The following is a 26,688-nucleotide window of genomic DNA, read 5'->3' on the forward strand; positions in this document are numbered from 1 at the left end:
CTTTAGGTCCTGTTTGTTGCAAGAATCCATGAAATTTTATCCTTCTCACTTTTAAAGCCAAATGTTATGGAGATTTGTCTTCTCCGTGCAGGCTTCCTGGAGTGCAGGCTCCTCTGTGGAGAAGGCTGGAGTTTCTTACCTTCTCTACACCACCAGCTTTCCCTGACTATCGACAGCCATGGTCTATTTCATTCCAAACTGTGTTTTTACCTTTCCTACCTTCTTCAGTGTGGCCTCTTCTCCACCTTTAGCTGTGGAGGTTGTTCTGCCTGTCTTCTGGTCATCTTCCTTTGTCATTTGTGCTGATATATTATCTAGTTGTATCTATGAGCTTAGGGTCCTCCTACTCTGCCATCCTCTCCTTCCCATTTTCACCTTTAAATAATTAGAAGGAACAATTGAAGGACCTCCCAAATTTGTTTTGAATATGTCTATGGTAATTATCATATGATATTCTCATGGGCTGATATTCTATTTTGTTCTATTTTATTTACCACTTTGAGTATAGATTTTTTAATGTTCTCTCTCAAAAGAGAAAAAGAAATATCTACCACTCACATTTCAATTAAATTAAAATCATAATTATCTGTAACAAGCTACTCTATTGACATAAGTTACAGTTAAATGCTTAGGAGAAACAACATGTCATAACTTCTGCTCATTAACCTAGTAAAAACATCTATTTTTTTCTGGATTCCAAGCTTTCCCCAAACATTAAGATTAATTATTTGTAGATAAACAAGACATATACTCTCATATACTTTACTTTCCCAAATATGAAGAATTCATTTAGAGCATACAGTTATGGAATATGAGTGCTTAAAGGAAAGGGAGGGGGATTAGGCAAGAATCTTTGTAATGTGCCAAAAAACATAAGCAGACAGAGCTAGAGCTGTCTGTGCAATATACTAGTGCATTTCCCTCTGCTTTAATGCTCTTTTCTTCCCACCTATTCAAACACAGCCAATACTTCACCACCCACTTAATCCTAGTCTTTCTCTTGAAGTTGTTGATGTAAATTGCATAATAAATATGCAGAAGAGAGTTCAACAAAGGTCTCTGATGATACTATGATTAATATAAGGTATGTTCTATACAATAGACTCCTAGGCATTTTTTCTATCTCTGCGTAGTTCAATATTTGTTTATCAGCCCAAATATCTGTAACCAGGCTTTGGAAACTTCAGAGCAATCTGAGTCTGTTCTTCCCCCAAAGAAAGCAGCAACCTCTTCCCTGAAACCAGATATAAACACCTCTGATGACTGTGTGGGATTGTATTTTTTTCTGGTTTATCCAGACCATTCAGGACATTTTCTGACTTAAAGTAGCATTCAGTACATTTTTATTAAAGAAATAATACCTATGAAATGCTACCAGAAGGTTTATATGTTAATAAGGAGAGAACATCCAAACATATGTAATGAATTTATCAAAGGCATTGAGAAGTTTTATTTTTCTCCAATTACTGCCTTTAAATTTCCCCTGCTAGATTTTCCTTCTGCCCTGGATGACATTCTCAGTAGATTCCCAGCTTTCTGTACACTTCAAGTTATAGAACAAAGTTTTGTTGTTGTTTTTCTTTTTCCTTTTTTTTTTTTTTGGCTATTGGGATGAATTTTTAGAATGTTCATATATCCAACCCTGACCTAAATTTCAGTCTCTCAACCTTCTTTTCTTCTTTTTTTTTAATTTTTATTTTAAAAGATTTTATTTATTTATTTGACAGGGAGATCACAAGTAGGCAGGGAGGCAGGCAGAGAGAGAGGGTGAAGCAGGCTCCCGCTGAGCAGAGAGCCCGATGCGGGCACGTGCACCCGAATGTTTATAGCAGCAATGTCCACAATAGCCAAACTATGGAAAGAACCTAGATGTCTCAACCTTCTTTTCTTTAGATTAGGTTTACCTTATGGCGAGGGAAACTGTACTAGAGGAAAATGGGTATTGTTTTCTTTTCCTTCCTATTACTGATGAATCCTTTAGTGCTGATGAAAAGATAAAGACTAAAATAAAAGTCCTACTTGGCCTAACTGACTGGCACTGTTGTAATTTGACAAGGCTATCTGCATAGCAGACTCCCAAATGTTGATTCCGTATTGTGTTGCACATGGTGGTTCTTTGGAGGCTCCTTACAATCCATCATGCTGCCCCATTTGTACTCTCTGACTGATAGATTATGTTTGTATCTCCCTCCCAGTTCTAGTCCCTAGGAGTCTACCTCCCCACCCCACCCCCAACAGCTTATTTCCTTCTGTTAAGTTGTATTGGCTAGAGTTCATCAAGATGACTAATTCTGTAGGATTAACTTCTGTCCCACAGAAAGTTCATGAATCTTTGTTCTCCCAAATGCTGTGACTTAGTGTATTTTCTGTGACCTTTTAAACTCATTTGGCCTTCCAGGATAACTGTTATCCACCTCATGAATTTAAAAAGCAGGAGTTAATTTCTATGCTCTTACACTACCATGTCATCCACACTCAAGCCTAGGGAAAGCATGCAAGGTTTTTCCGAGATTTTTCTAACGTGTTCTGCCCCATTGTTTTCTCTATAATGGACATCTGAATTTCTGTAGCTTAGAAAGCATAGAAGTGAGAGGTGTATTTTCTTCCTGCAGACAGTCTAGTTACCAGAAGGGATTCTTCTGGACTGTCTTTGTGTGGCTTGAGGAAAGTATCCTCTTTCTTTCCCCTTAGTGATGGGAAATGAAGGCTCAGTTCACTTCCATCAGCTTTATATAGTCTGAGGACTTAATTTTTTTTTTTTTACTATTCTTGATTTTCTTTAAATTTCTAATTGATTATTTAGGATGGACCATATTTGACATGTTAATTTGATTATTTAACTTAATTTCTTTTAATTTAAATTCCAGCAGAGTTAACATACATTGACATCTTTTAGTAAATTACACATGGGCAATGTGTAATGTCCCTTTGGAGATTTTAGAATAAATCTAAGCTGCTCACATATGACATGGGCAATAACTTCTCCAAAGTCCTAAAATCCATGGCAAAGTTGAATTTAGTGCACAATAGTAATCCTAGGTTATTTTCCCTAAGTGCACTATTTTTCTTTCCAAGAGGAATCATTTCTCAAAGCTTATTAAGGAACTATATCTAAAACAATGTTCTGACCAGGCAGAATAACTTAACAGAAAGGAATCATCTGAATTTATGAAAAAAACACTTTATATGATTAAAGGCATGATGGTCTATTTTATTACTTAACAAAATAAGATTCCTTCGATGGAATTCAAAACGTATCAGGTTTTTGTCACTTCATGTTCAACAATGAAAAAAAAAAAGATTCCAGTTTATTATTATTACTTTTTTCTTCTGAATCCATTACATTATATTTGATAATTACAACTGTTTATTTCTTCAATTCACAAGTCCATCATATTTCGTCAACTTTAATTTCAAACTAATCTACTTTTTTGGTCTTTATTTCTACTGATGGCTCCACTTTACTCTCACATACTGGCTCAAAACAGCAAAAAAAAAAAAAAAAACATCTTTTACTCCTTCCTCTCCTTTCCTTCTCATCAAATAAGTCAATTCTACTGGATGTGTCTATATATTGTTTTTGGCCTCCAACCCATTCTTTCGATTTCCAGTTTTTCTACCTGCAACTATTCCTCTTTCTCTCCTTTGGTAATCCTCTATTGTTAAACTTCCAATGTTACTAAAATATGATAAAAATAAAATATAAAATGCTTAGCTACTTTCTTAAAGTCCAGCTTACAGAATCATAGATCTAATAGGGGAAAAGCATTTATATCACCTGATTAAGCAAGCTTTTGATGATAAAATTATCTTTACATAATGACCATTTAGCTCATACTTGAACTCTACAGGGAACAGACAGATTCTCTTAAGATAGAGGTAATTCTACCAGTGCACAACTCTGGCTTCTTAGAATGATCTTCATTTTAAATTAATTATACTTCTCACTTTTTGGTATTTTGACTGATTTGTCCCTTTGGAGATTTTAGAATAAATCTAAGCTGCTCACATATGACAAACTTTCAGCTGGTTAACAAATATTTATTTGTTTTGAACATAGTAATTTCAATAAGAGTCCAGTTGAAGTAGCATGATATAACTTTCATGACATTTCTAGATTATAAAACATTTTGATGTATTTTGTTTGCTTATACTTTAACCAATAATTATGTGGAAAAATCTTTATATCACTCTAGGAATTGCTGAAAATTATAGATATTTCTTATCATTTTCTATGCTTTTAAGATAAAAATAAAACTAAATTCAGGTATCCTCCTCCACCAAAACCCCACCTCCACTAATAAGGAGAAATTAAATTGTCTTTTGATTAATTACATGTCTAATACAACCAGTGCACAGCTAATAAGAGTCAAACTTGTATGCCTTTTTTTTTTTTTTTTTTTTGCACTGAGGTAACCTTTATTATCATCATGACTTCCTGGGGGACAAATACAGTGTGTACATATATAATTTCAAAATGATCACAGAAGAGCCACATAATCCATTTCTCTTTTTCAACTGCAGTAGACCAGTCAGACTTAATATTATCAGACACTTGTTTTCGGTAACACTTCTCTTTTCATTTCCTTTTAAAGTTGTTAGGAAACCCTACTTATCAGTGACAAAGTTCTGAGCTATTACCTCACTGCCACCAAGAAGGAGAGTATTTGCATAAGCTTATCCATGACAGACATTCTCTGTTCAATAGTGTATCATCTTCTTGGCAAAAGGAACAAACCTGTCCGATAAAATGAATTTAACTCAATGAAGAAGAATGAGGTGAAAGTGTTGAGAAAAATGCATGGTTTTGGGTTGTTTTAAAGCAATACGGCTTACATCAGAAGCATCTGAAACTAATTCAGGAAAAATGAACTACAGGTAATTATATCAGAAGAAAGTCAGTGTAACTTTGAGAACTGAATTTCTTCCTTGTCTCCCCTATCTGTTGTCTGGTACGTTGAAGTCATTGATATAGGCGGCAGCCTTCTCATTATTCTTCCACTAGTTACCATCTATGTGTCATTGAGTGTGTGATAGAACCTCCCTGAGCCTCATTCTTATTGAGAACAAATAATATTTCACTTGCCAAATATAAGGAATCAGGCACATGATCTCCAAATTATTTTTAACCCTAATTTTTTTTAATTTAGTGAAGGAGATTTTTTCAATATAGTCACACTATTACTATATCTAGTTTAAATAAATCTAATTAAATATTTTTTCTTAAGTCTATAACTTTGATAGAAATGCATAAGCAGATTTAGGATGTTGAAAGCAATACGCTAGTACTGGGGACTGAAAAAAAGAATGCTTTTTCAAAATCCTTCAACCAAATGATCTTCAACCACATGATAATGTGGATAATAATAACTACATTGTAGCTTATTTAATAATAAATAATTAATATTTGTATTTGATATATTTCACATACACTGTCTTTCTTAAGCTCAGTATCCCATCATGCCGTTTTATTATATTTCACAAAAAGAAACATACTGTTAATGATTATTATTATGATGCATATTTCTAAGTGTTAAATATTTTAAAAGAAATTAGAATAATTACTAGCCACATTCCCAAAGGGATACGATGATTAAAAAACCCATTAGATAGGATATTCTGTAAAACAGAGCAGAACAATTTAAACCCTTTAATTTTTGTTGTTGTGTTTGTTTAAACATGGAGATTAAATGAAAAGCAATTTAAAGAACCAAGGAATGTCAGTAAAGTTGTTTATAAATTCAAAGAAGGTAAATCCTGTATCATATTGCTTCCTCCCAATTGCTTCCTCTAAACACATTTGAAGGATAATAAATCTTTGAAGAATCATTTTTAAAGAAAACAACATGGATTTTAACACAGTAGAAGTTGAAATGTTGATAATTTTTGTAGCTATGTATAGAACTAGGCTATGCTAATTATTATTTCTCCCCCAATTTCATACATTCTATGCTGAAAAGCTTAGATTTTATTCAAGTGAATTTATCTTATACTAATAAAATATGTATTGATTTTTAAAGATTTTAAGCTCAGCTAATGAAGTTAGACCACAGTGTTCTCACTGTCATTTTATCTGAAATAATGATAAAAAGAAATCTTATATCTTCTTTGTTGTTAACTAAAACAGGATTATTTCCATATAAAATATTCATAGATATAAAATATTATGTGGTAGAGCTTGAAAATGGGCATATCTTACTGCTCTATATACACTTTATTTAGACCACTTTGCTGAGGTATGACTGATACACAACAAACTATATATTTAATGTATATAACTTGATAAGTTTGGAATAAGTATACATCTGTTAAACCATCACCATAATCTATGCCATAAACATCTCCATCATCTTCAAAAGTTTTGCCTGCCCTTTTAATTTATTATTTTCCTTTTCTTTTCTTTTCCTTTACAGTAAGAACACTTAAAATGAGATTTACCCTCTTGGAAAATTTGTAAGTATGCCACTTATATAAAGAACCTATAAAGAATCTAAAATAGTCAAACTTATAGAAGCAGAAAGTAGAATGGTGGGTGCCAAGGAGCTAGAAAGAGGGGAAAACAAGAAGGTATTATTCAAAGGGTACAAAGTTTTAACTATGAAAAATGCATAAATCCTAGAGATCGACTGTGTAGCGCAATGCCTAAGTTAATAATACTATATTCAATATCTTTACAGGGTGCTTTTGCAAACTACTCTCTTCGAAAGGTGGAATCTATTTTTTTACTCTTTGTATCCTGTTTTGGCCTATGTGATTTGTTGTGGTCAATGCGACAATAACAAACATGGCACAAAGGCATGAAAAGTGTTTGCAAGTTGGATTTTGTCCCTACTTTTGCTTCACTTATCTGAGCAACTGTGTGAAAGAGCCTGGACTAGAGTACTGGAAAATCAGAGACATGATCAAGCCATCCCCATTGCCTTTGCTAGTGGAGCCAATAACCAGTAGTGGGAGGCTAAATACATTATCCAATCCTACTCTTTCAAATGTCATGGGGACTGCAGAGATCAGCTAAACCTGACCAAGCCAGAAGAACCATCAACCTGACACTCAGGATTGTAAGAAATAATGTTTGTGGTGTGTGTGTGTGTGTGTGTGTGTATACGCACGCGCACACACACATGCATGTGTGTGCACTCATATGCACTACTAAATCTGAGGATGGTTTATTACACAGAAAAAACTAACTAGTGAAATATACAATCAACATGTATATTATGTCTTCTGTGGATTGAATTTCTGTAAATAGTAATTCCTCTAGGCTTAAAACACATCCATAAATGTACAGACACACAGACTTGAATTTCTATCTTTTTGAAGTTATCTGCCATTCTTTCAATTGTTTGGTTCACCTTCAGAAAATAAAATTTACAATATCTAATTTTCCTCCTCTCCTAACCATTTCACAACTCTCTGTCATAAGATTGATGTTTCCTACTACTTCTTAAATAAAGTACGTATTTTATGTAGATTCTCTGTTTATGTACAATGTTCTTTTTCTATCAAAGGATTCTATTGCAGAGTCACATATTACATTTAGCTTTTGTGTCATCTTAGATTCCTTTTTCTTTGACACTTTCTCCTATATTCCTAGTTTTTGATGACCTTCAAATTTTTGAAGAGTACTGGCCAAGTATTTCATAGAATGTCTCTCCTTTGGGATTTAACTGACATTTTTCTCATATTAGACTGGGGACACAGGTCTTAATGAGGAAAATCACAGAAGTAAGGTGCCATTCTTATCACACCACATCAAGGGTAAATGCCATCTTTGCTGATGTTGACTTTGATCATCACTGAGTTGAAAAAGTTAACAGTTTCCTTCTCTGGAAAGTTACTTTTTTATCCTTTTCCATTCTGTATTCTTTGGAAACAAGTTTCTGTGGAGCCCACATTTAAAGGATGGGGAAGTTACATTCCACTTCCCTGAGAAAAAAGTATTTTCCTAAATTATTTGAAATTCATCTACATGGCAAATTAGTCTATTCTTTTGTTTTATTTATTTATTTGCTTATCATATCAATATGGACTTATGGGGAATTATTTTATTCTTTGGGCTTTAACTCTTATTTCTTTATTTTCTTGCTCAAATTTTTTCCAGTTTGGGCTATTGGAACTTTTTCAGTTGGTTTCTGTATCCCTTTGACATAATTGCTTCATTGTGTTTGTTTTTTGTGTGTTGCTTTGTTTGTTTTAGCACTTCTTTTCTCTTTGTTATTATAAGATACCCTAGGCTTGTCAAGTATACTTCCTGCCCCAGTCCTAGAGTTAGTTCTTCTTCAAATAGCCCTGATCCCTTTAATTGGAGAATAGTATTAGAAACCAAGATCTTAGCACTTTATGTACTGGTTTCTACTATAGTACCTTGCTCATAGGCCATCTTAAATGACAGAACATGATATATGTGTGTATACCTAGCCACATACATATACATATCTATACTTTTTATATGTAACCATCTGCATCTACATTAAGCTAAACATAAGTTCATAATGAAGTCTTTAATGCTAACCCATTACCACATGGATCAATCTATCCTTCTCTTGCTCATCTGTAACCTCCCATTCTAACAGTGAGAAAATTGGCTCCATTCACCACCACTGCCTTAATTGTTCAATTTCATGTATAGTGGGATTAGAGTTGTTAATGATAATATTACTAACTAGAGCATATTACCTAAGTACAAGGTTTTTGGGGTGTGTGTGTGTATGTGTGTGTGTGTGTGTGTGTTTTCTTGCTTTTAGTTTTGAAGATTCATTTCCATAGTTACTAAAGTTATTACCCTTGTCCCCCACTGCCTTAAATGAAGTTTCTTCATACATTTGTAATATAGTTAGATTGTTTGTCACATTCTGCCTTTTAATCTGGGATCCATTAATCTCTTAAATTATTATTGTTTTTAATTTGTATACAAAGATGTTTACTTTGTGCTATAAAGTTCTATTAGTTTTGATAAATGTGTAATGGCATGCATTCACCATTACAATATCACAGAGAGTGTTTTAATCACCCTAAAAAATACTTTATCTTCACTCACACATTTAATCATCCCCTTTTCCCAACCTCTGGTAATGAGTAATCTGTACTGTTTCTATAGCTTTTTCCTTACCAAAAGGTCATATAAATAGAATCATGCAATATATAGTCTTTTCAGACAAACTTCTTTCAATTAGCAATATGTATATAAGATTTATCCAGGTGTATGTATGGTTTGATTATTTATTTTTATCACTGAGTAGTATTAAACTATATAAAATTTAGTAGGGCATTGAGACAGTAAAAGAGAAAGAAACAATCACTGGGGGAGATGCTACTACTATACAGAAAGAAAAACAGATAAAATATTAGAAGAGTCTTTACTTCTTTTCAAAGTAACCAAAATATTGATGGACCATGGTTTTCGTTTAACTTTTAATGCCTCTTGCTCTTGTTTTCTTGCTTTTTCATGTTTTCACAGATGTGTCTATCAACATTTTTAGAAGTTTCATCTTATCTTTCCTGTATCTTCTTAAACCTGTTTTTCCACATTAGCAGTTATACGCAATACATAAAAATAGTAATAAATTAAGGATTGTTTTATTGTTTTTGCAGTTAGTTACTAACATTTCAACAAAAAAGAGGTTTTGCTATATCTTCTGAAAACATTCAAATACATGTAAATATGTTAGTTGTTACATTTAAACATATAGTGTGCATTTATAACTGCAATAATAAATTAATCTAAGTTGAGGATTACCTCTTTGCTTTTAAAGAAGATCCATCCATCGTAAATAGTTGAAGTTACAGTAATAGCACTTAATAAAACAACATAGCTATTGAGTTAAATCAAATCAAGCTATAAAAAATGTTATAGGTGTAAACATTTAAATTATTATTACAATTTAATTTCTAGACATTCTTAAATTAAAACAAAAGCTTGTGGCATATTAATTTTTAGTATTATGATAGTATTACTCCAAAGAAGATTAACTACTTTTACAGAGTAAAAGATAACATTTTAGATCCGAGATGTAGAGCAATAAGATTGATCGAAGCAAAGTTAGAGAAGCCGAGACAACAAGACAAATTCATTGTGTTGGAAATGCCTTTAAATGATTGTGTGTGTGAGTACAATGAATCCGGCATAATTCTGTCTTTATATGATAAAATTTTGCATTGTTGTGAGACATTTTTATAATTATTTGAGGTAAATGATAAATATATTTCCAAATCTTCTAAAGGTTAATAATGATTTACATTGTAAATGAAAGTCAGTGAGGTGGGATGGATACTCATTTTATTAACATTCATATAGTGCTTTCCTAGGTACCTTATTATATTGAATTGTATATGACTTTGTTATATGGCTTTTATGTATATGTATATGTATATACATATATTTTATATAAATATATACAAATACATATATTTTATGTATATGTATATGGCTTTTAACAAAGTTTAAGAATTGTTTTCTTTCTTTTGTTGGAAAGTGTGACTTCTGATATAAATTTAAATGAACATATTTCATTTAAAGGATATTTTGTAATGAAGATATTTTGTAATGAAGGATATTTTGTAATGAAGACTTTAATATATTTTTGTTATTTCATATGTACAGCAAAATTCTTACCTGAAAGACACCCAGCTACTGACAGAAGCAGAATTAGTTTCCAAGAGGAAGCCATCCTTGGTTACTAGGATATCTTGTGTCTCAGTGTGTTTTAGCAGCTTTGATGTTTCTTCTTTAAAGAATGCCCTGTGGGCATAAATAACAGATTTCAAAAACTGAGAAAACAAAAAAACAAACACAAACCAACTCAAAATTATCACAGTAAAATAATAAATACATTTTATTGCAAAGATCAGATTAATGTATACTTGGATATTGACAACATTGAAATAATTCTATTAAAATTAATCCAATGCATGACACAAAAACTTCAGAGAAATGATAAACTTTCTTTAACACATTTATTTATATTAAGTACTCCTTTACATAAAATAAAAACATCAGGTTTTAATGAGGATGATTTTTCCTCACAGGGAAATAGCCATATGTATTACATTAGACAACTTATTGGACGAGAAAAATAGGATAGAAAAACCAGTTATATTAATATATACTCCTCTGGTCTAGAACATAACTAATGATCAGTTAGCCAAGTGATTTTACACATTGTGCTGTAGCTCATCTAAACCTCCACAGGAAATTTCCTCACTTAATTATTAATGTGAACTGCATTTGTTTATAACTCCTGTGATTATCTGCACTGTGTCTTATTTCCCTACTCTGATATTTCCCTCAGCATTCTTTGCTAGCCAGAATCTAAAGGAAATACTCTTTGTGAATATTTAAACTTTTTGTCTAATTGTGTTTTTATAACAATGATGAGTATAGCCCATTAGTTTTGCTAAGTTCCATTATTTGTCCTGAAAGATAGGATAAACATAAAAAATATAAATTTTGGAATGGAATTTCCTGCAAGAATTTGACAAATGTGCATTCGAAATTCCTATAATAGACAAATAACTTCTGAGTTTTCAGGTGTCACTTAGTAATTAAATTGGGAAATAATTGTACAGTGTATTAATAATTTTAAAATAACAGTTGCTTCTTGGCAACTGTTTCCTTCTTATGGACTTAGAAATTCAGATTACAGGGTACCTGGGTGGCTCAGTGGGTTAAAAAGCCTCTGCCTTTGGCTCAAATCATGATCTCAGGGTCTTGGGATTGAGCCCCTCAACGGGCTCTCTGCTCAGCAGGGACCCTGCTTCCCTCTCTCTCTCTCAGCCTGCCTTTCTGCCTACTTGTGATCTGTCTGTCAAATAAATAAATAAAATAAAATAAAATAAAATAAAAGAAGTTCAGGTTATCTCTATATTTTAGAAAAAAATCTTAAATATATAGGCAAGCACCCCCCCCCAATTTGATATAATCTTGCCCAAACAGGGACCTCTATTAGTGAATCTTCCACCTAATAATGTTAGTCTTATTTCATTTATATTTTTAAATCTAAACATTGGTAATCTATTTGAATTATATGATTAGAAATCACAAGTGGACAAGAAAGTTAATAACAACTAATAATGGTTGATTTATAGTCATCTAATTCCAAAAAAAAAAAAAAGACTTTTCATTCATTCTTTTAAATAAATATCAGAAACAAAAACTATTTAAAGCACAAAAAACCTTATTATTAATTTTTACAATTTAAAACATTTTTATACTTATATACTGTTTATTTTACTAGAAATGAAAAGAAGAAAATTAGCACTGCATACGTAAATATTAGAGAGATTTAAAGTTGCTAGAACCACAATTATGATTCATGAGAACTTCACACTTGAACTAGTGAATTTTTCAACCCATGTTGAAATGGACTTCTCTCAGATTGTGAAATCTGAGATATTACTATAGTTTTGCTTCACTTGTTTTGATGAGCTTCTGCTCAGTCTATGTCCCCCAAACTGGTATTTTCTTTCTCTATTTGCAATGTCCTCTGTTGTGTTAGCCATTCTTCATCAACAAATGCAAGTTTTCAGAGCATTTACATGCTATATATTGGGAATATCAGAGAAAATGCACACACATGCACACACACACATACACACACGCGCATATATGGAGAAGTTAATCACAGAGTATGAGCCAAGAAGGGGGATACTGTAAATATACTACTAACATGGAGCTATTAAAAGGGAGAATCTTGTTTCATTTATTCTTCTCCTACCCACTTAAGCCCCCATGTTGCATCACCACTTTGGTGAGTGCTGTGAAGTGTGTAAACCTGGTGATTAACAGACCTGTACCCCTGGGGATAAAAATATATGTTTATAAAAAATAAAAAATTAATTTAAATTAAAAAAAAAACATATGTTTATAAAAAATAAAAAATTAAAAAATAAATTAAATAAAAGGGAGAATCTATTCATAAAACTGGCAGAAGTTGGGGATAAAACAGAGGGCTCTTCAGTAAAATTTCTGGACACTGATCTTAGACAAATGTTTTACTGTTGAATGGGACAATGCAGGGAGATTCAAAATGAGCATATGAATAAATAAATAAATATTAAAGAGTGATCCATACCATGATAGAATTAAGCCAGAGTAGAGAGACAGTGAGATGATAGATGAGGCTACTTTAGCAGGGGTTCAGAGAAGAATTTCTGATAAGAAGATATTTGAGTATTCCTTTTTTCAACATGCTATTATGGAATAATCCTTATGTATATAACTCAGGCACTTTTATTTTTTCAATTCTTAAAAAAAATACTACGCTGAATTTTATTACTAAAAGAAACAAAATAATCTCTTCAAAGAGCCTGTGTGTGTGTGTGTGTGTGTGTGTGTGTGTGTTCATTCCCCAGCATCCTTGGTTGTTGCTTAATGGGGCTAAAACAAACAAACAAACAAAAAATCATAGATCTTTAAAAGCCATTCTCTTAAGACATCTAAAGCCTTTTTTCTTTTTTTTTTTTTGCTTTCTTTTTTTATTATCTCTATTTTTATTTTCCTCAAGTAAAAAGTAAAAGAAATTATCTTTGGGTTCTGAAATATGTAAACTTTTTTTAATAATAAGCAAACAAACAAAGAAGTTCCAACAGCATCATTAAGTTACTAAGAAACGTTTTTTTTCTTTTCTTTATTGTTTTAGTTACACTATAGTTAACATGTAGTGTTATATTAGCATCAGGTGTACATTATTCAGTGCTCATCATGATAAGTGTACTCTTTAATACCCATCACCTATTTCACCTACCCAAACCATCAGTTTGTGTTTTATAATTAAAAGTCTGTTTACTGGTTTCTCTCTCTTTTTCTTTTTTTCCCCCCTTTGTTTATTTGTTACTTAAATTCCACATATAAGTGAAATCATATAGTATTTGTCTTTCACTGACTTATTTTGCTTAGCACTATACTCTCTATCTCCATCTGTGTTGTTGAAAATGGAAAAATGTCATTCTTTTTTATAGCTGACTAATACCCCATTTTATATACCACTTCTTCTTTATCCATTATTTATAAATACTAGGGCTGCTTCCATTATTTGGCTATAGTAAATAGTGTTGTGATAAACATGGCAGTACATATATATTTTGAATTAGTGGTTCATATTCTTTGGGTAAATGCCCAATACTGTGGTTACTGGATTATATGGTAGTTTAGTTCTATTCTTAATTTTATGAGGAAACCGCATATTGTTTTCCATAGTAGCTGCACCAGTATGCATACCCACCAATAGCAAAAGAAGGTTCTTTTTACCCACATCCTTGCCAAGACTTGCTTTCTTATGTTGTTGATTTTAGCCATTCTGACAGGTGTGAGGTGATATGTCATTGTAGTTTTGATTTGGATCTCTTTGATGATGAGTGTTGCTGAGTATCTTTTCATGTGTCATCTGTATGACCCACAGATATCTTCTTTGGAGAAATATCCATTTATGTCTTCTGGCCATTTTTAAGATTTTTTATTTATTATTTTTAATTTTTATTTATTTTGTTATTTATTTACTTGAGAGAGAGAGACTGGGAAGAGAGCACAAGCAGAGGAAGTGGCAGGCAGAGGGGAAGAGAAAAGCAGGCTCCCCACTAGCAGGGAGCCCCACGTGGAACTCAGTCAAAGGACTCTAGGATCATGACCTGGGTCAAAGGTAGATACTTAACTCACTGAGCCATCCAGGTACTTCATTCTGCCTGTTTTTAATTATATTATTTGTTCTTTGGGATGTAAAGTTGTATAAGTTCTTTATATATTTTGGATACTAACTATCAACTATATCATTTGCAAATATTTTTTTTCATTCTATAGGTGATCTTTTAGTTTTGTTGATGAAATATGTTAACTTTTTTATATGCATCTCTTGAAAAAAACAATTATTCCCATGACTTTAATAAAATTCTTGTATCAAATAATAAAATAATGTATTTATGCAGACAGAGTATATTAAGTTCTTCCTACATGCCAGGTTAAATTATAATCAGCTGATACATTTTACTAAAGAACAACAGGATATATATTTAGAAATATCTTAATGGAGACTGGTAGCTGTACAAAAACTGTTGTTTATCAGAAGATTGAAAAGCCATAAATACTAATGGGGAAACTACTAATCAGATACAAATTTTAAAGCCTCACATTTTAAAAGAGCTTATTTCAATGTTTAGAATATTATCACTGTTAGTGATAGTGATAATTAGTGATAGTCACTATTAAAGAAAAATGTATGAAATAACATCTTACTTTTTAAATATTTACCTGAATTACTGTAAACATTTGCAAGTAAAGGAAAATAAGTAGCTATTGTATTTCAGATCTTCTAGCTATCTACACTCCTTTTCTACAACACTGGCTTTCTAGCTGTTCTTCAAATAAGCCAAGCACTCATTGTTTCCTTTGCCTGGACCCCTCCACCATCAGTTCTTCCCAGACTGGGTAACTTCAAATAATTAGACTCTGCTCCTCGGGCTTTACTTGATGCTTCTTGAACAGGAAGTCCCTCCCAAAGATACTTCCTGTCAGCCCTGTCATTGGTTTTCCATACATTGCCCTGCCTTATTTTTCTTCTTATAAATTATCAATGCTTGAGTTTCTACTATTTATTTGTTTTCTTTTAAATTTACTTTTTCTCCTACTGGGATGTGATGTCCATGAAATCAAGAATTTTTGTTTTAGTCATCTTTGTAGACTCAGTATCTAGAACAGAGCATGCTTGGTTTTAGTAGCTATACAATTATTACTTTTGAATAATAATTACTGGATAAACTGGAATCTCTCATAAATAAATTATTTGACACAAAGTAACATAAGCAGCACCATTTTAAAATTCTATGTGCTATGCATTATGTTATGCACTCTACCTATACACCTCTATAAATTACTTTGACACCTTTTATTGATGAAGATCACACAGCTAGTCAAAGTATAAGTGGGGTTAAGAATGATCTTGATCTTGGGACGCCTGGGTGGCTCAGTGGTTTAAGCCTCTGCCTTCAGCTCAGGTCATGATCTCAGGGTCCTGGGATCGAGCCCCACATCGGGCTCTCTGCTCAGCGGGGAGCCTGCTTCCCCCTCTCTCTCTGCCTGCCTTCTGCCTACTTGTGATCTCTCTCTGTCTATCAAATAAATAGATAAAAATCTTTAAAAAAAAAAAAAAAGAATGATCTTGATCTTTAAGCCACATTATCTCTTACAAAACTTCATAGCAATATCTACAAAAGTTTCTAGAAGCCCTCCTATCTGACATAACTGAAACTGGTACCGAGTTAATTTAAAATGATAATTTAAAAAAATCATACAGACATACTTTAAATGTTATAATTTAACTAATCTGACTTAACTCTTTTTTGTCAATTGTATTATATAGGAATGAATTTTTTTCCTGAGTATCAATATTCTGATGGAAAAATGCTATCTTTTATCTCAAATCATGAGTTATTACTACATAAGTACTGCCTATAATACATCATATACAAGTTTTAATTTCTTCAAACATTATATGTTAATTAGTTGAATTTAATTAAGAAATAAATCAATCTTAAACCATGAGACTAGATGGAAAGAAAAAAGAAAATTTCAATTTGAAAAATTCATAGTCAATATACATGATATACACAGGAAAACAAATCACTATGAGTGATAGTCAACAGTGAGAATAAAAGTCAGAAGCAGACTTGTGAAGACTTTAGATGTTTGACATTTCAAACACAGATTAAAAAAATAAATATATATGATTTGTTTTTAAACATAGAGGAGGGGTGCCTTGGTGGCTCAGTGGGTTAAAGCCTCTGCCTTCGGCTCAGGTCATGATCCCAGCATCCTGGGATCGAGCCCCACATCGGGCTCTCTGCTCAGCAGGGAGCCTGCTTCCTCCTCTCTCTCTGCCTGCCTCTCTGATTACTTGTAATCTCTGTCTGTCAAATAAATAAATAAAATCTTTAAAAAAAATAAATAAAGTAAACATAGAGGAATTGGCATTATGGAAAAGAAGAAACAAAGATAAGGAAATTGTCTAGAATGCAGCCCCAAAAGGCCAATGGATGGAAACTATGATAGGAAGGTAAATGAATTGAGGATATAGTAGGAATATCTCATGCCTAATCAGATTTTCAGAAAAGGAAGAGAATAGGATGAAGGAATATGTGAAAAGAGAGATAGTTACTAACAGTTTCCATAACTGATTTACCAATTTTAACAATCAGAATGACCAGGGGGGAAAAAAAAAAAAAACAGTAAAATTAAATGGAAATGCTGACCACCAAAGACAAAAGATAGCCAGAGACAAAAAGAGGCATTAATTGTGAAAATAGGAATAGCAAACTCTCTGTTGACTTAATAACAATAAAGGGATCCAAAAAGATTAGAATAACGTGCTGGTTAGAAATAATTGTCAATATATAGTTCCAAACCTAGTGAGAGTTTCTTTAAGGGACAAGAGTTAAATAAAGCTCTTTTCACTTACTCGAGATGCCAATTATATCTTAAAAATCTGGGAAAAATAACCTGAATTTGCCAAAAATAAATCCTTATTGAGAATAATACTTAAAAATGATATTTGTAAGATAGAAGGACAAAAGTAATTGCAGAGGTAATCTTTGAAATTAATAAAGGGAACATAACAGAAGCTAAATTGTAATGTTTTAAATATACCAGGAACTATTGCTTTGAAAACTCATTAACACATAGAACTCTATGAACTAAAACTATTATTCTCATGTTAAAGATGGGAAATGTGAGGTATAGAAAGATTAAGTAAATTTTTGAAGATTGCACAGCCATTGAGTAAACTTGAGATTCATATATGGACAGTCTGGGTGCAGAGACCATGATTTCATACAACACACTATACTATCTGAAAAAATAACAATAAAAAATATGGTATGAGGGCAAATTTAAGAAAAAACTGCCTTAATGGGTCTTAATAATGATTTTTTGTATATAATACCTAAAGTACAAACAACAAAATGGGGGGGGGAGCAAGTGAAAATACTTCAAACTAAAGATTTCTGCACAACAAAAGAAACCATCAACAAAGTAAAAAGAAAACCTACAAAATGGGAAAAAATATTTGCAAACCATATATCTGAGAAGTGGTTAATATCCAAACATGACTCACACAGCTCAATAACCAAAAAACAAGTAACCCAGTTAAAAAATAGACAAAGGACCTGAACAGTCATTTTTTAAAGGATATATACGAAAAACCAACATGTACCTGAAAAGATGGTCAGTGTTACTTGTTTATTAAGGAAATGCATATTAAAATTATAATAAGATATCATCTTATTGTAATTTACATATTTCATGTATATTTTCATTCATACAAATTCTGATATGTATGTAAAGAAAAGGAAAACTTCATGCACCATTGGTGGGATTTTATATTGGCATAGCCACTTTGAAAAATAGTGTGTACTTTCAAAAAATTAAAAATATAACTATCATATGAGCCAGAAATTTCACTTCTAGAAATTTATGCAATAGAAATAGTAACACTAACTCCAAAGGAAAAATATTTGCACCCTCATACTCATATCAGCATTATTTACAATTGGCAAGACATATAAATAACCTGTGTTTATAAATGGAAAAATAGAAGGAAATGTGATATATGTACACAATGAAATACTGTTCAGCCATAAAAATGAGGAAATCTTACAACATTGATGGAACTTGAAGGCAGTATGCTGACTGAACTAAGTCAGAAAAAATAAAAAAAAACAACTACTGTACAATCTCATATATGGAATCTTAAAAAGGAAAAGAACAAACAAAAGAGCAAACCACAAACAAAAAGAAACTCATAAAAACAAAAAGAGAGAGAGAGAGAGAGATCAGACTTGTTGTTACCAGAACCAGAGGGTGAGGGAAGGAGAAATTGGAGGAAGGTTGTCAAAGGTACAAACTTTTAGTTATAAAATAAGTAAGTAGTAGGGATATAATGTACCCTATGGTGGCCATAGTTTTCACTGCTCTATGGTACATAGGAAAGTTAAAAGTTAATACTAGAGTACTCTTCACAGGAAAATTGTGGGGGTTTTCGTCTTCTTCTTTTTTTTTCTTTTTCTTTTTAGCTGCACCTATTGTGGTAATCATTTCACAATATATGAAAATCAAGCCATTTTGCTATAACATAAATTTATACACTAGGCTATGTCAATTATTTCTCCATAAAACTGGAAGAAAAAATTGGAAATAAAAAGAAAACATTGTATTAATAAAACAACAATAACCCATGTCTTGCAGGGTAAAAAGTAAATCTTATATAAAATTAAAATACAGTTCATATATACCCAGAAATAAAAAGATATTAAATTTAGATTTTTATAGGGCGCTTGGGTGGCTCAGTGGGTTAAAGCCTCTGCCTTCGGCTCAGGTCGTGATGTCAGGGTCTTGGGATGAAGCCCCGCGTTGGGCTCTCTGCTTGGTGGGGAGCCTGCTTCCTCCTCTCTCTCTACCTGCCTCTCTGCCTACTTGTGATCTCTGTCTGTCAAATAAATAAATAAAATCTTTAAAAAATTTTTAGATTTTTATAAAGTATCTATGTTTTCGTAGGTTAACTGATGAACAAATAGAAATTTGTCAGTAAACAAATCTGTATTCATCATAAATATTTATTACCTCCCACTTTTTGGTAATGAGAAGAAATATATTTAAAACTCTTTTACACAGAATATAACACATAAACAACTTCCTACATGTCCTTTAAAGCAGAAACCTAAATTTTTTTAGTCTAACTTTAGAGGCTGTCAAGATTTTGATTCAAACTATGCATATTGTCAATCTACTATCCCACCCCAAACATTTTGAAGCACAGCTACTCGAAATACCATTTGCAAACCTATTTCTTGCTCTGTGTCTTCCAGGAAATGCTCACATTCACACCCCTCAACAGAAAATTCCTTATTTCAAAATATCTGGTTGTGAAAGAAATAAAAAGTTACTAAATTGCCTGATTAAGAGCAAGTGCAAAATTTTAATTGGAGAATGAATGTGGAGTAGTTAGGCTGCAAGAACGCCAATGCATGGCAGCAAGCTAATCCCCAGGAGGGATAAGGAGGGAATCTAGGCTGTAAATTACAAAGAGTTAGATGTTAAAGGACAAATAGGCCTAAAAAGAAGCTTAAATTTTATTATATACATCATAGTACACAAATGAATTATTCCTACCATGTAACTCAAATTCTGAAGTTCTCAGTTATTTTCCAGTAATGTGTAATTTTCCCATGTAAAGTATACAGAAACACACAGCTATCCATTTTTGCAGATCAGACATACATGAAAAAGGGACAGGCTTGCCTAACACCTCACATAATTGAAAGTCAGCATCAGGATTAGCTTTCCTGCCTGTTGATTCCTGGTGTAGAGGGCTAAATAAAATCTGCAAGTTGCATTTTCCATTTTCTACTAATGAGAAAATATTCTAAATTCAGAGATGGAGAATTAATGAGAAGATATTTTTACATGTTTTAGGAGAGATTCTTCTGAAAGAGAGAAATGATTGTTACTAGAAGTTTGGCTTTTTGCAAAGAGGATCTCAGTGAAGTACAAAATGCATAAATAATGAAAAAGGAGATCTGGATTATTGCATTCTGGAAAACAAACCAATGAGAGCATGTGTCCAGGGTTCCACATGAGCAAGTAAATTAACTAAATTCTATGTAAAAAAAAGTTTTAAATGTATAATTTCAGGTGTATATATTTCTCATATACCAGTGAGAGGTGGTAAAGATTTAAGATGAGTATAAATTTGTTTTCTGGTGAATTATAGTTAGTGTCTGAGAGGGAGTTCTGACAGCTTGATAGGTAGAATAATATAGGAAAACACTTAGGGAAGCCAAAAGATCTTGAGTTTCAAAGATTTCCTTTGTATAAAAACAATGTGATATTAATAAAATTTTAGACTCATGGATTATAGCAAGAAAGATGGAACCTGTATTAATCCTGATATTTAATTTTCTCTTAGGTCATTCAAATATGGAGATAAGAGGCCCTTAAGTTTTTAATTTTGATTCCAGGGTAGTCAACATGGATTATCATATTAGTTTCAGTTGTACAATGTAGTGATTCAACAATTCTATATATTACTCAGTGCTCATCATGATAAGTATATTTTTTAATCCCCATCACCTATTTTAGTCTTCCCCCCACCCACCTCTGGTAGTTAACAGTTTGTTCTTTATAGTTAAGAATCTGTTTCTTGGTTTATCTCTCTTTTTCCCCTTTGTTCCCTTGTTTTGTTTTGTTTTGTTTTAAAGATTTTATTATTTATTTGACAGAAAGAGACACAGCGAGAGAGGGAACACAAGGAGTGGGAGTGGCAGAGGGAGAAGCAGGCTCCCTGCCAAACAGGGAGCCAGATGCGGGGCTCAATCCTAGGACCCCAGGATCATGACCTGAGCCGAAGGCAGACGCTTAATGACTGAGCCACCCAGGCGCCCCTGTTTCTTAAGCTCCACATATGGGAGAAATTATATAGTTCTTGTCTTTCTCTGGCTTATTTCACTTAGCATTATACTCTCTAGATCCATCCGTGTTGTTGCAAATGGCAAGATCTCATTCCATTTTGATGGTTGAGTGATATTCCAATGTATATGTATGTGTATATATACACATATATATATGTGTGTGTATATATATGTATATGTATGTGTATAGGTATACAACATCTGCTTTATCCATTCATCTCAGGAGGAGCATTTGTGCTCTTTCATAATTTGGCTATAATAAATAATGATGCAACAAATACAGGAGCACATATATCCTTTCAAATCAGTGTTATGTATTTTAGGATAAATACCCAGTACTGTGCTTACTGGATCATGTGGTCGTTCTATTTTTAACTTTTGGAGGAACCTTTAAACTGTCTTCCATGGTGATTGCACCAGTTTGTATTCCCACCAACAGTGCAAGAGTATTTCTCTTTCTCCATATTCTCACCAACAATGTTGTTTCTTGGTTTTGATTTTAGCCATTCTGACAGGTATTGTAGTTTTGATCTGGATTTCTCTGATGATGATGACTGCTGTTGAGCATCTTTTCATGTGTCTGTTGACTATCTTTAGGTCTTCTTTGCAGAAATGTCTGTATCATGTCTTTTGCTCATTTTTTGCTGGATTATTTGTTTTTTCAGTGTTGCATCATGTAAGTTCTTTATATATTGCTTATCAGATATGTCATTTACAAATATCCTCTCCCACTCCATAGGTTGTCTATTAGTTTTTCTGATTTCTTCCTTCTCTGTGCAGAAGTGTTTTTTTTTATTTTGATGAAGTCCAGTATTTTATTTTTGCTTTTATTTCCCTTGCCTCAGGAGACATATGCAGATAGATGTTGCTATAGCTGACGTCAGAGAAACTATTTCCTGTTCTCTTTTCAAGATTTTTATGTTTTCAGGTTTTACATTTAGGTCTTTAATTCATTTTTATTTTATTTTTGTGTGTACTGTAAGAAAGTGGTCCAGTTTCATTCTTTTGCATGTAACTTTCCAATTTTCCCACCGCAATTTGTTGAAAAGACTGTCTTTCTCCCATTGTATATTCTGCCTCTTTCGTGGAATATTAATTAACCAAATTATTCTGGGTTTGTTTCTGGGTTTTCTATTCTATTCCATTGATTGATGTGTCTATTTTTGTTTCAGTAACATAACTTTTCAATTACTACAGCTCTGTAGTATAACTTAAAGTCTGCAATTGTGCTACCTTCAGTTACATTTTTCTTTTTCAACATTGTTTTGGCAATTCAGGGTCTTTTCTGATTCCATACAAATTTTAGGATTATTCATTCGAGTTCTGTGCAAAATGTTTTCAGCATTTTGATAAGGATTGCATTAAATCTGTAGCTTGCTTTGGGTGACATGGACATTTTAACAGGTTTTGTTATTCAAATCCAGGAGAATAGAATATATTTCTATTTGTTTATGTCATCTTAAATTTCTTTCATCAGTATTTTGTAGTTTATAGAGTACAAGTCTTTCACTTCTTGGGTTAAGTTTATTCCTAGGTATTATATTATTTTTCAGTTCAATTGTGAACCAGATTATTTTCTTAATTTCTCTTATTTTGCTCCATTACCATCAATAGAAATGCAGTGGGTTTCTGTACATTGATTTTGTATCCCATTACTTTATTGTATTCACTTACCAGTTCTAATAATTTCTTGGTGGAGTCTTTTGGGTCTTCTATTATATATAAATAAATAAATATATATATATAACTATATACACACACGTGCGCGTGCGCGCGCACACACACACACACACACATAGTATCATGTCTTCTGCAAATAGTAAAAGTTTTACTTCTTTTGGGGTGTCTGGGTGGCTCAGTGGGTTAAAGCCTCTGCCTTTGGCTCAGGTCATGATTCCAGGGTCCTGGAATCAAGCCCTGCATCGGGCTCTCTGCTCAGCAGGGAGCCTGCTTCCTCCTCTCTCTCTGCCTGCTTCTCGGCCTACTTGTGATCTCTGTCTGTCAAATAAATAAAATTTTTTAAAAAATTAAAAAAAAAGTTTTACTTCTTTCTTACCATATATATATGTGTGTGTGTGTGTGTATGTGTGTGTGTGTGTGTGTGTGTGTGTGTGTGTGTATGTATGTATAGTATTATGTCTTCTGCAAATAGTAAAAGTTATACTTCTTTCTTACCAATTTGGATGCATTTTGTTTCTTTTTACTATCTTTTTTTACTATCTTTTTACTATCTAAATGCTATGTCTAGGTCTTCCAGTACTGTGTTGAATACTTGAGAGTGGACGACAGCCTATCTTGTTCCTGACCATAGGGGAAAAACTCATTTTTGTGCCATTGCATATAATGTCAGCTATAGATTTATAAGGTCTTCATTATGTTGAGGCATATATCCTCTAATCCTACTTTGTTGAGGGCTTTTCATCCTGAATGTATACTTTTTCCAATGTTTTTTCTGCTCTGCTGAACTAACTCTGCTGTTTTTATCCTTTATCTTATTGTTGAGAGGTATCATACTAATTGATTTGAAATAGTGAACCACCTTTGCATCCTGGGACTAAATCCCACTTGATAGTGGTGAATGATTTTTTCTAATGTATTGTTGGATTTGGTTTGCTAATATTTTGTTGAGGAATTTACATCTATGTTCATCAGAGATAGTGGCCTACAGTTTTTGTTTTGTTTGTTTGTTTGTTTGTTTGGTGGGGGTAGTGGGGGCGGGTATTGTGTTTTCCTGATTTTGGTACCACAGTAATGCAGGTCTCACAAATAAATTTGGAAGTTTTCTTCTCCTTCTATTTTTTGTAGTAGTTTGAGAAAAATAGGTATTAAATCTTCTTTAATTTTTTGGTAGAATTCACCTATAGAGCCATCCCCCCTGGACTTTTGTTTGTTGGAAGGATTTTTTTTAAATTTATTATTATTATTTTTTATTACACATTCAATTTTATTGTCAGTAATTGGTCTGTTCAAATTTTCTGCTTCTTTCTGATTCTATTTTGGGAGGCTACATGACTCTAGAAATTTATCCATTTCTTCTAGTTTGTTCCAGTTTGTTGGCATAAAGTTTTTCATAATATTCTTCTATAATCCTTTGTATTTTTCTGGTGTCAGTTATTTTTCCTCTTTCATTTCAGATTTTGTTTATTTCAGTCCTTTCTCTTTCTCTCTCTGTCTCTTGATGAGTCTAGTTAAAGATTTTTAATTTTGTTGATTCTTTTCAAAGTATCAGTTCCTGGTTTCATTGAACTGTTCTATTGGTTTGTGTTGGCTTGTTTGTCTTGCTTGTTTTTTGTTTTGCTTTGACTATTTTTTTTTCAAAGATTTTATTTGTTTATTTGAGAGAGAGAGCGAGAGAGAGCAATCATGAACATGGGGAGAGGTAGAAGAAGAACATGTGGGGCTTGATCCCAGGACCATGAGATCATGATCTAAACTGAAGGCAGACACTTAATCTACTGAGCCACACATGCACCCTTGTTTTTTGTTATTGTTGTTGCTGTTTTAGTTTCTATTTGTTTTATATATGCTCTAATCTTTATTATATTGTTTCTTACACCAGTTTGGGGTTTTATTTGTTGTTCTTTTTCCTAGATCCTTTAGGTGTAATTTATTATTTGAGCTTTTTCTTGCTTCTGGTGGTAGGACTGTATTGTTATAAATTTCCCCCTTAGAATCCCTTTTGCTACATCCCAAGCTTTTGAGACTATTGTGATTTCATCTTCATTTGTCTCCATGTATTTTTTAATTTCCTCTTGATTTCTTAAATTCTTGGTTGAACCATTTATTGTGTAGGAGTATCTTATTTAACTTCCTTGTATTTGTGCTCTTTCCAGACTTTTTCTTTTGGTTGATTTATGGTTTTTTGACATTGTGGTCGGAAAAGATGCATGGAATGACTTTGATCTTTTTTAATTTGTTGAGACTTATTTGTTGCCTAATATAAGAACTTCTCTGGAGAATGTTCCATTCAAACTTGAAAAAAAAAATCTGTATTCTGCTGTTTTAAGATAGAATGTTTTGAATATATCAGTTAAGTCCTTCTATTTCAGTATGTTATTCAAAGTCACTCTTTCCTTGTTGATTTTCTGTTTGGGTGATCTATTGATGCAAGTGGGTTACAAAAATCCCCCTTTTTTAATCATATTATTGTTGACTATTTCTTTTATGTTTTTATTAGTTGCTTTAGGTATTTAGGTGCTCCTATAATGTGTGCATAAATATTTATAATTGTTATATCTATCTTACTGGATTGCCCTCTGAATGATTATATAGTGTCCTTATATAGTGCTCTTCTTTGTCTCTTGTTACAGTCTTTGTTTTAAAATCTGTTTCATCGGATATAAATGTTGCCACTCCAAGTTTCTTTTCACATCTATATACCTCATAAGCCTTTCTTCATCCCTTCACTTTCAGTGTGTAGGTGCCTGTAGGTATGAAATATATCTCTTTTTTAAGCACTGTGCACATGGGTCTCTTGTTTCTTGTTTGTTTGTTTGAATCTATCATGTGCTACCCTATTTATACCTTTTGATTGGAGCATTTAGTCCATTTACATTCAGAGTAATTATTGATACGTATGCATTTATTTCCATTCCATTACTTATTTTGTGGTTCTTTTTGTAGTTCTTTTCTGTTCCTTTCTTCTCTTGCTCTCTTCTCTTACATAAATTGGCTTTTTTAAAATGATATACTTTGATTTCTTTCTCTATGTTTTTTGGCCTATGTATTACTAGTTTTTGATTTTGGGTTACTATTCCATTTATCTTCTGCTTATAGGAGTTTAGGTAAGGTTGAGGGCTCCTCAAGTTTGAAAACATTCTTTACTCCTCTGTCTCACATGTTTTTGGAATATGATGTAATATTTTACATTCTTTTATTTTGAGTCCCTTGACTAATTTTTTGTAGCTATACTTATTTCTACAGCTCATGTGTTTCTTAATTTCCTTATTTTGCTTATAGCGTTTCTCTTCCACTCAGAGTCCCCTTTAACATTTCTTATAGGTCTGGTTTCTTGGTCATAAACTCTTTTAGTTTTTCATTTAAACTTAAAATAGGGAAATTCTTTATATCTCCTATTCTGAATGGTAGCCTTGCTGGATAGACTTTCCTTGGCTACAGATTTTTTCTTTTCAGCACTTTGGATATAACACTCCATTTTCCTCTAGCCTGCAAAGTTCTCCAGAAATCTATTGATAACCTTATGAGGTTTCCCTTGTATGAAATTCCTTTCTTTTCTCTTGC

The 26,688-nt window shown here is 32.6% G+C and overlaps 1 protein-coding gene and 1 long non-coding RNA gene across 3 annotated transcripts in view; both read right to left on the reverse strand.

The window, feature by feature from the left end:
• The window catches only part of CNTN5 (contactin 5), a 1,363,702-nt gene that overhangs the window by 757,490 nt on the left and 579,524 nt on the right, over window positions 1-26,688 (reverse strand). For both annotated transcript variants that reach the window (XM_032358816.1, XM_032358817.1), the window contains one exon: window positions 10,613-10,738. In XM_032358816.1, coding sequence (XP_032214707.1) covers window positions 10,613-10,667 — 55 coding nt within the window. In that variant the 5' untranslated portion in view covers window positions 10,668-10,738. The remainder of the gene's footprint in view (window positions 1-10,612; window positions 10,739-26,688) is intronic.
• Window positions 1,603-2,872, reverse strand: LOC116599132. The gene is made up of 2 exons (XR_004289252.1): window positions 1,880-2,872; window positions 1,603-1,667 (listed from the first exon to the last, which is right to left on the reverse strand). It is a non-coding gene; the product is annotated as an uncharacterized LOC116599132 (long non-coding RNA).

This window comes from Mustela erminea, chromosome 9 (assembly GCF_009829155.1).
Source record: "Mustela erminea isolate mMusErm1 chromosome 9, mMusErm1.Pri, whole genome shotgun sequence".
NCBI classification, from domain to species: domain Eukaryota; kingdom Metazoa; phylum Chordata; class Mammalia; order Carnivora; family Mustelidae; genus Mustela; species Mustela erminea.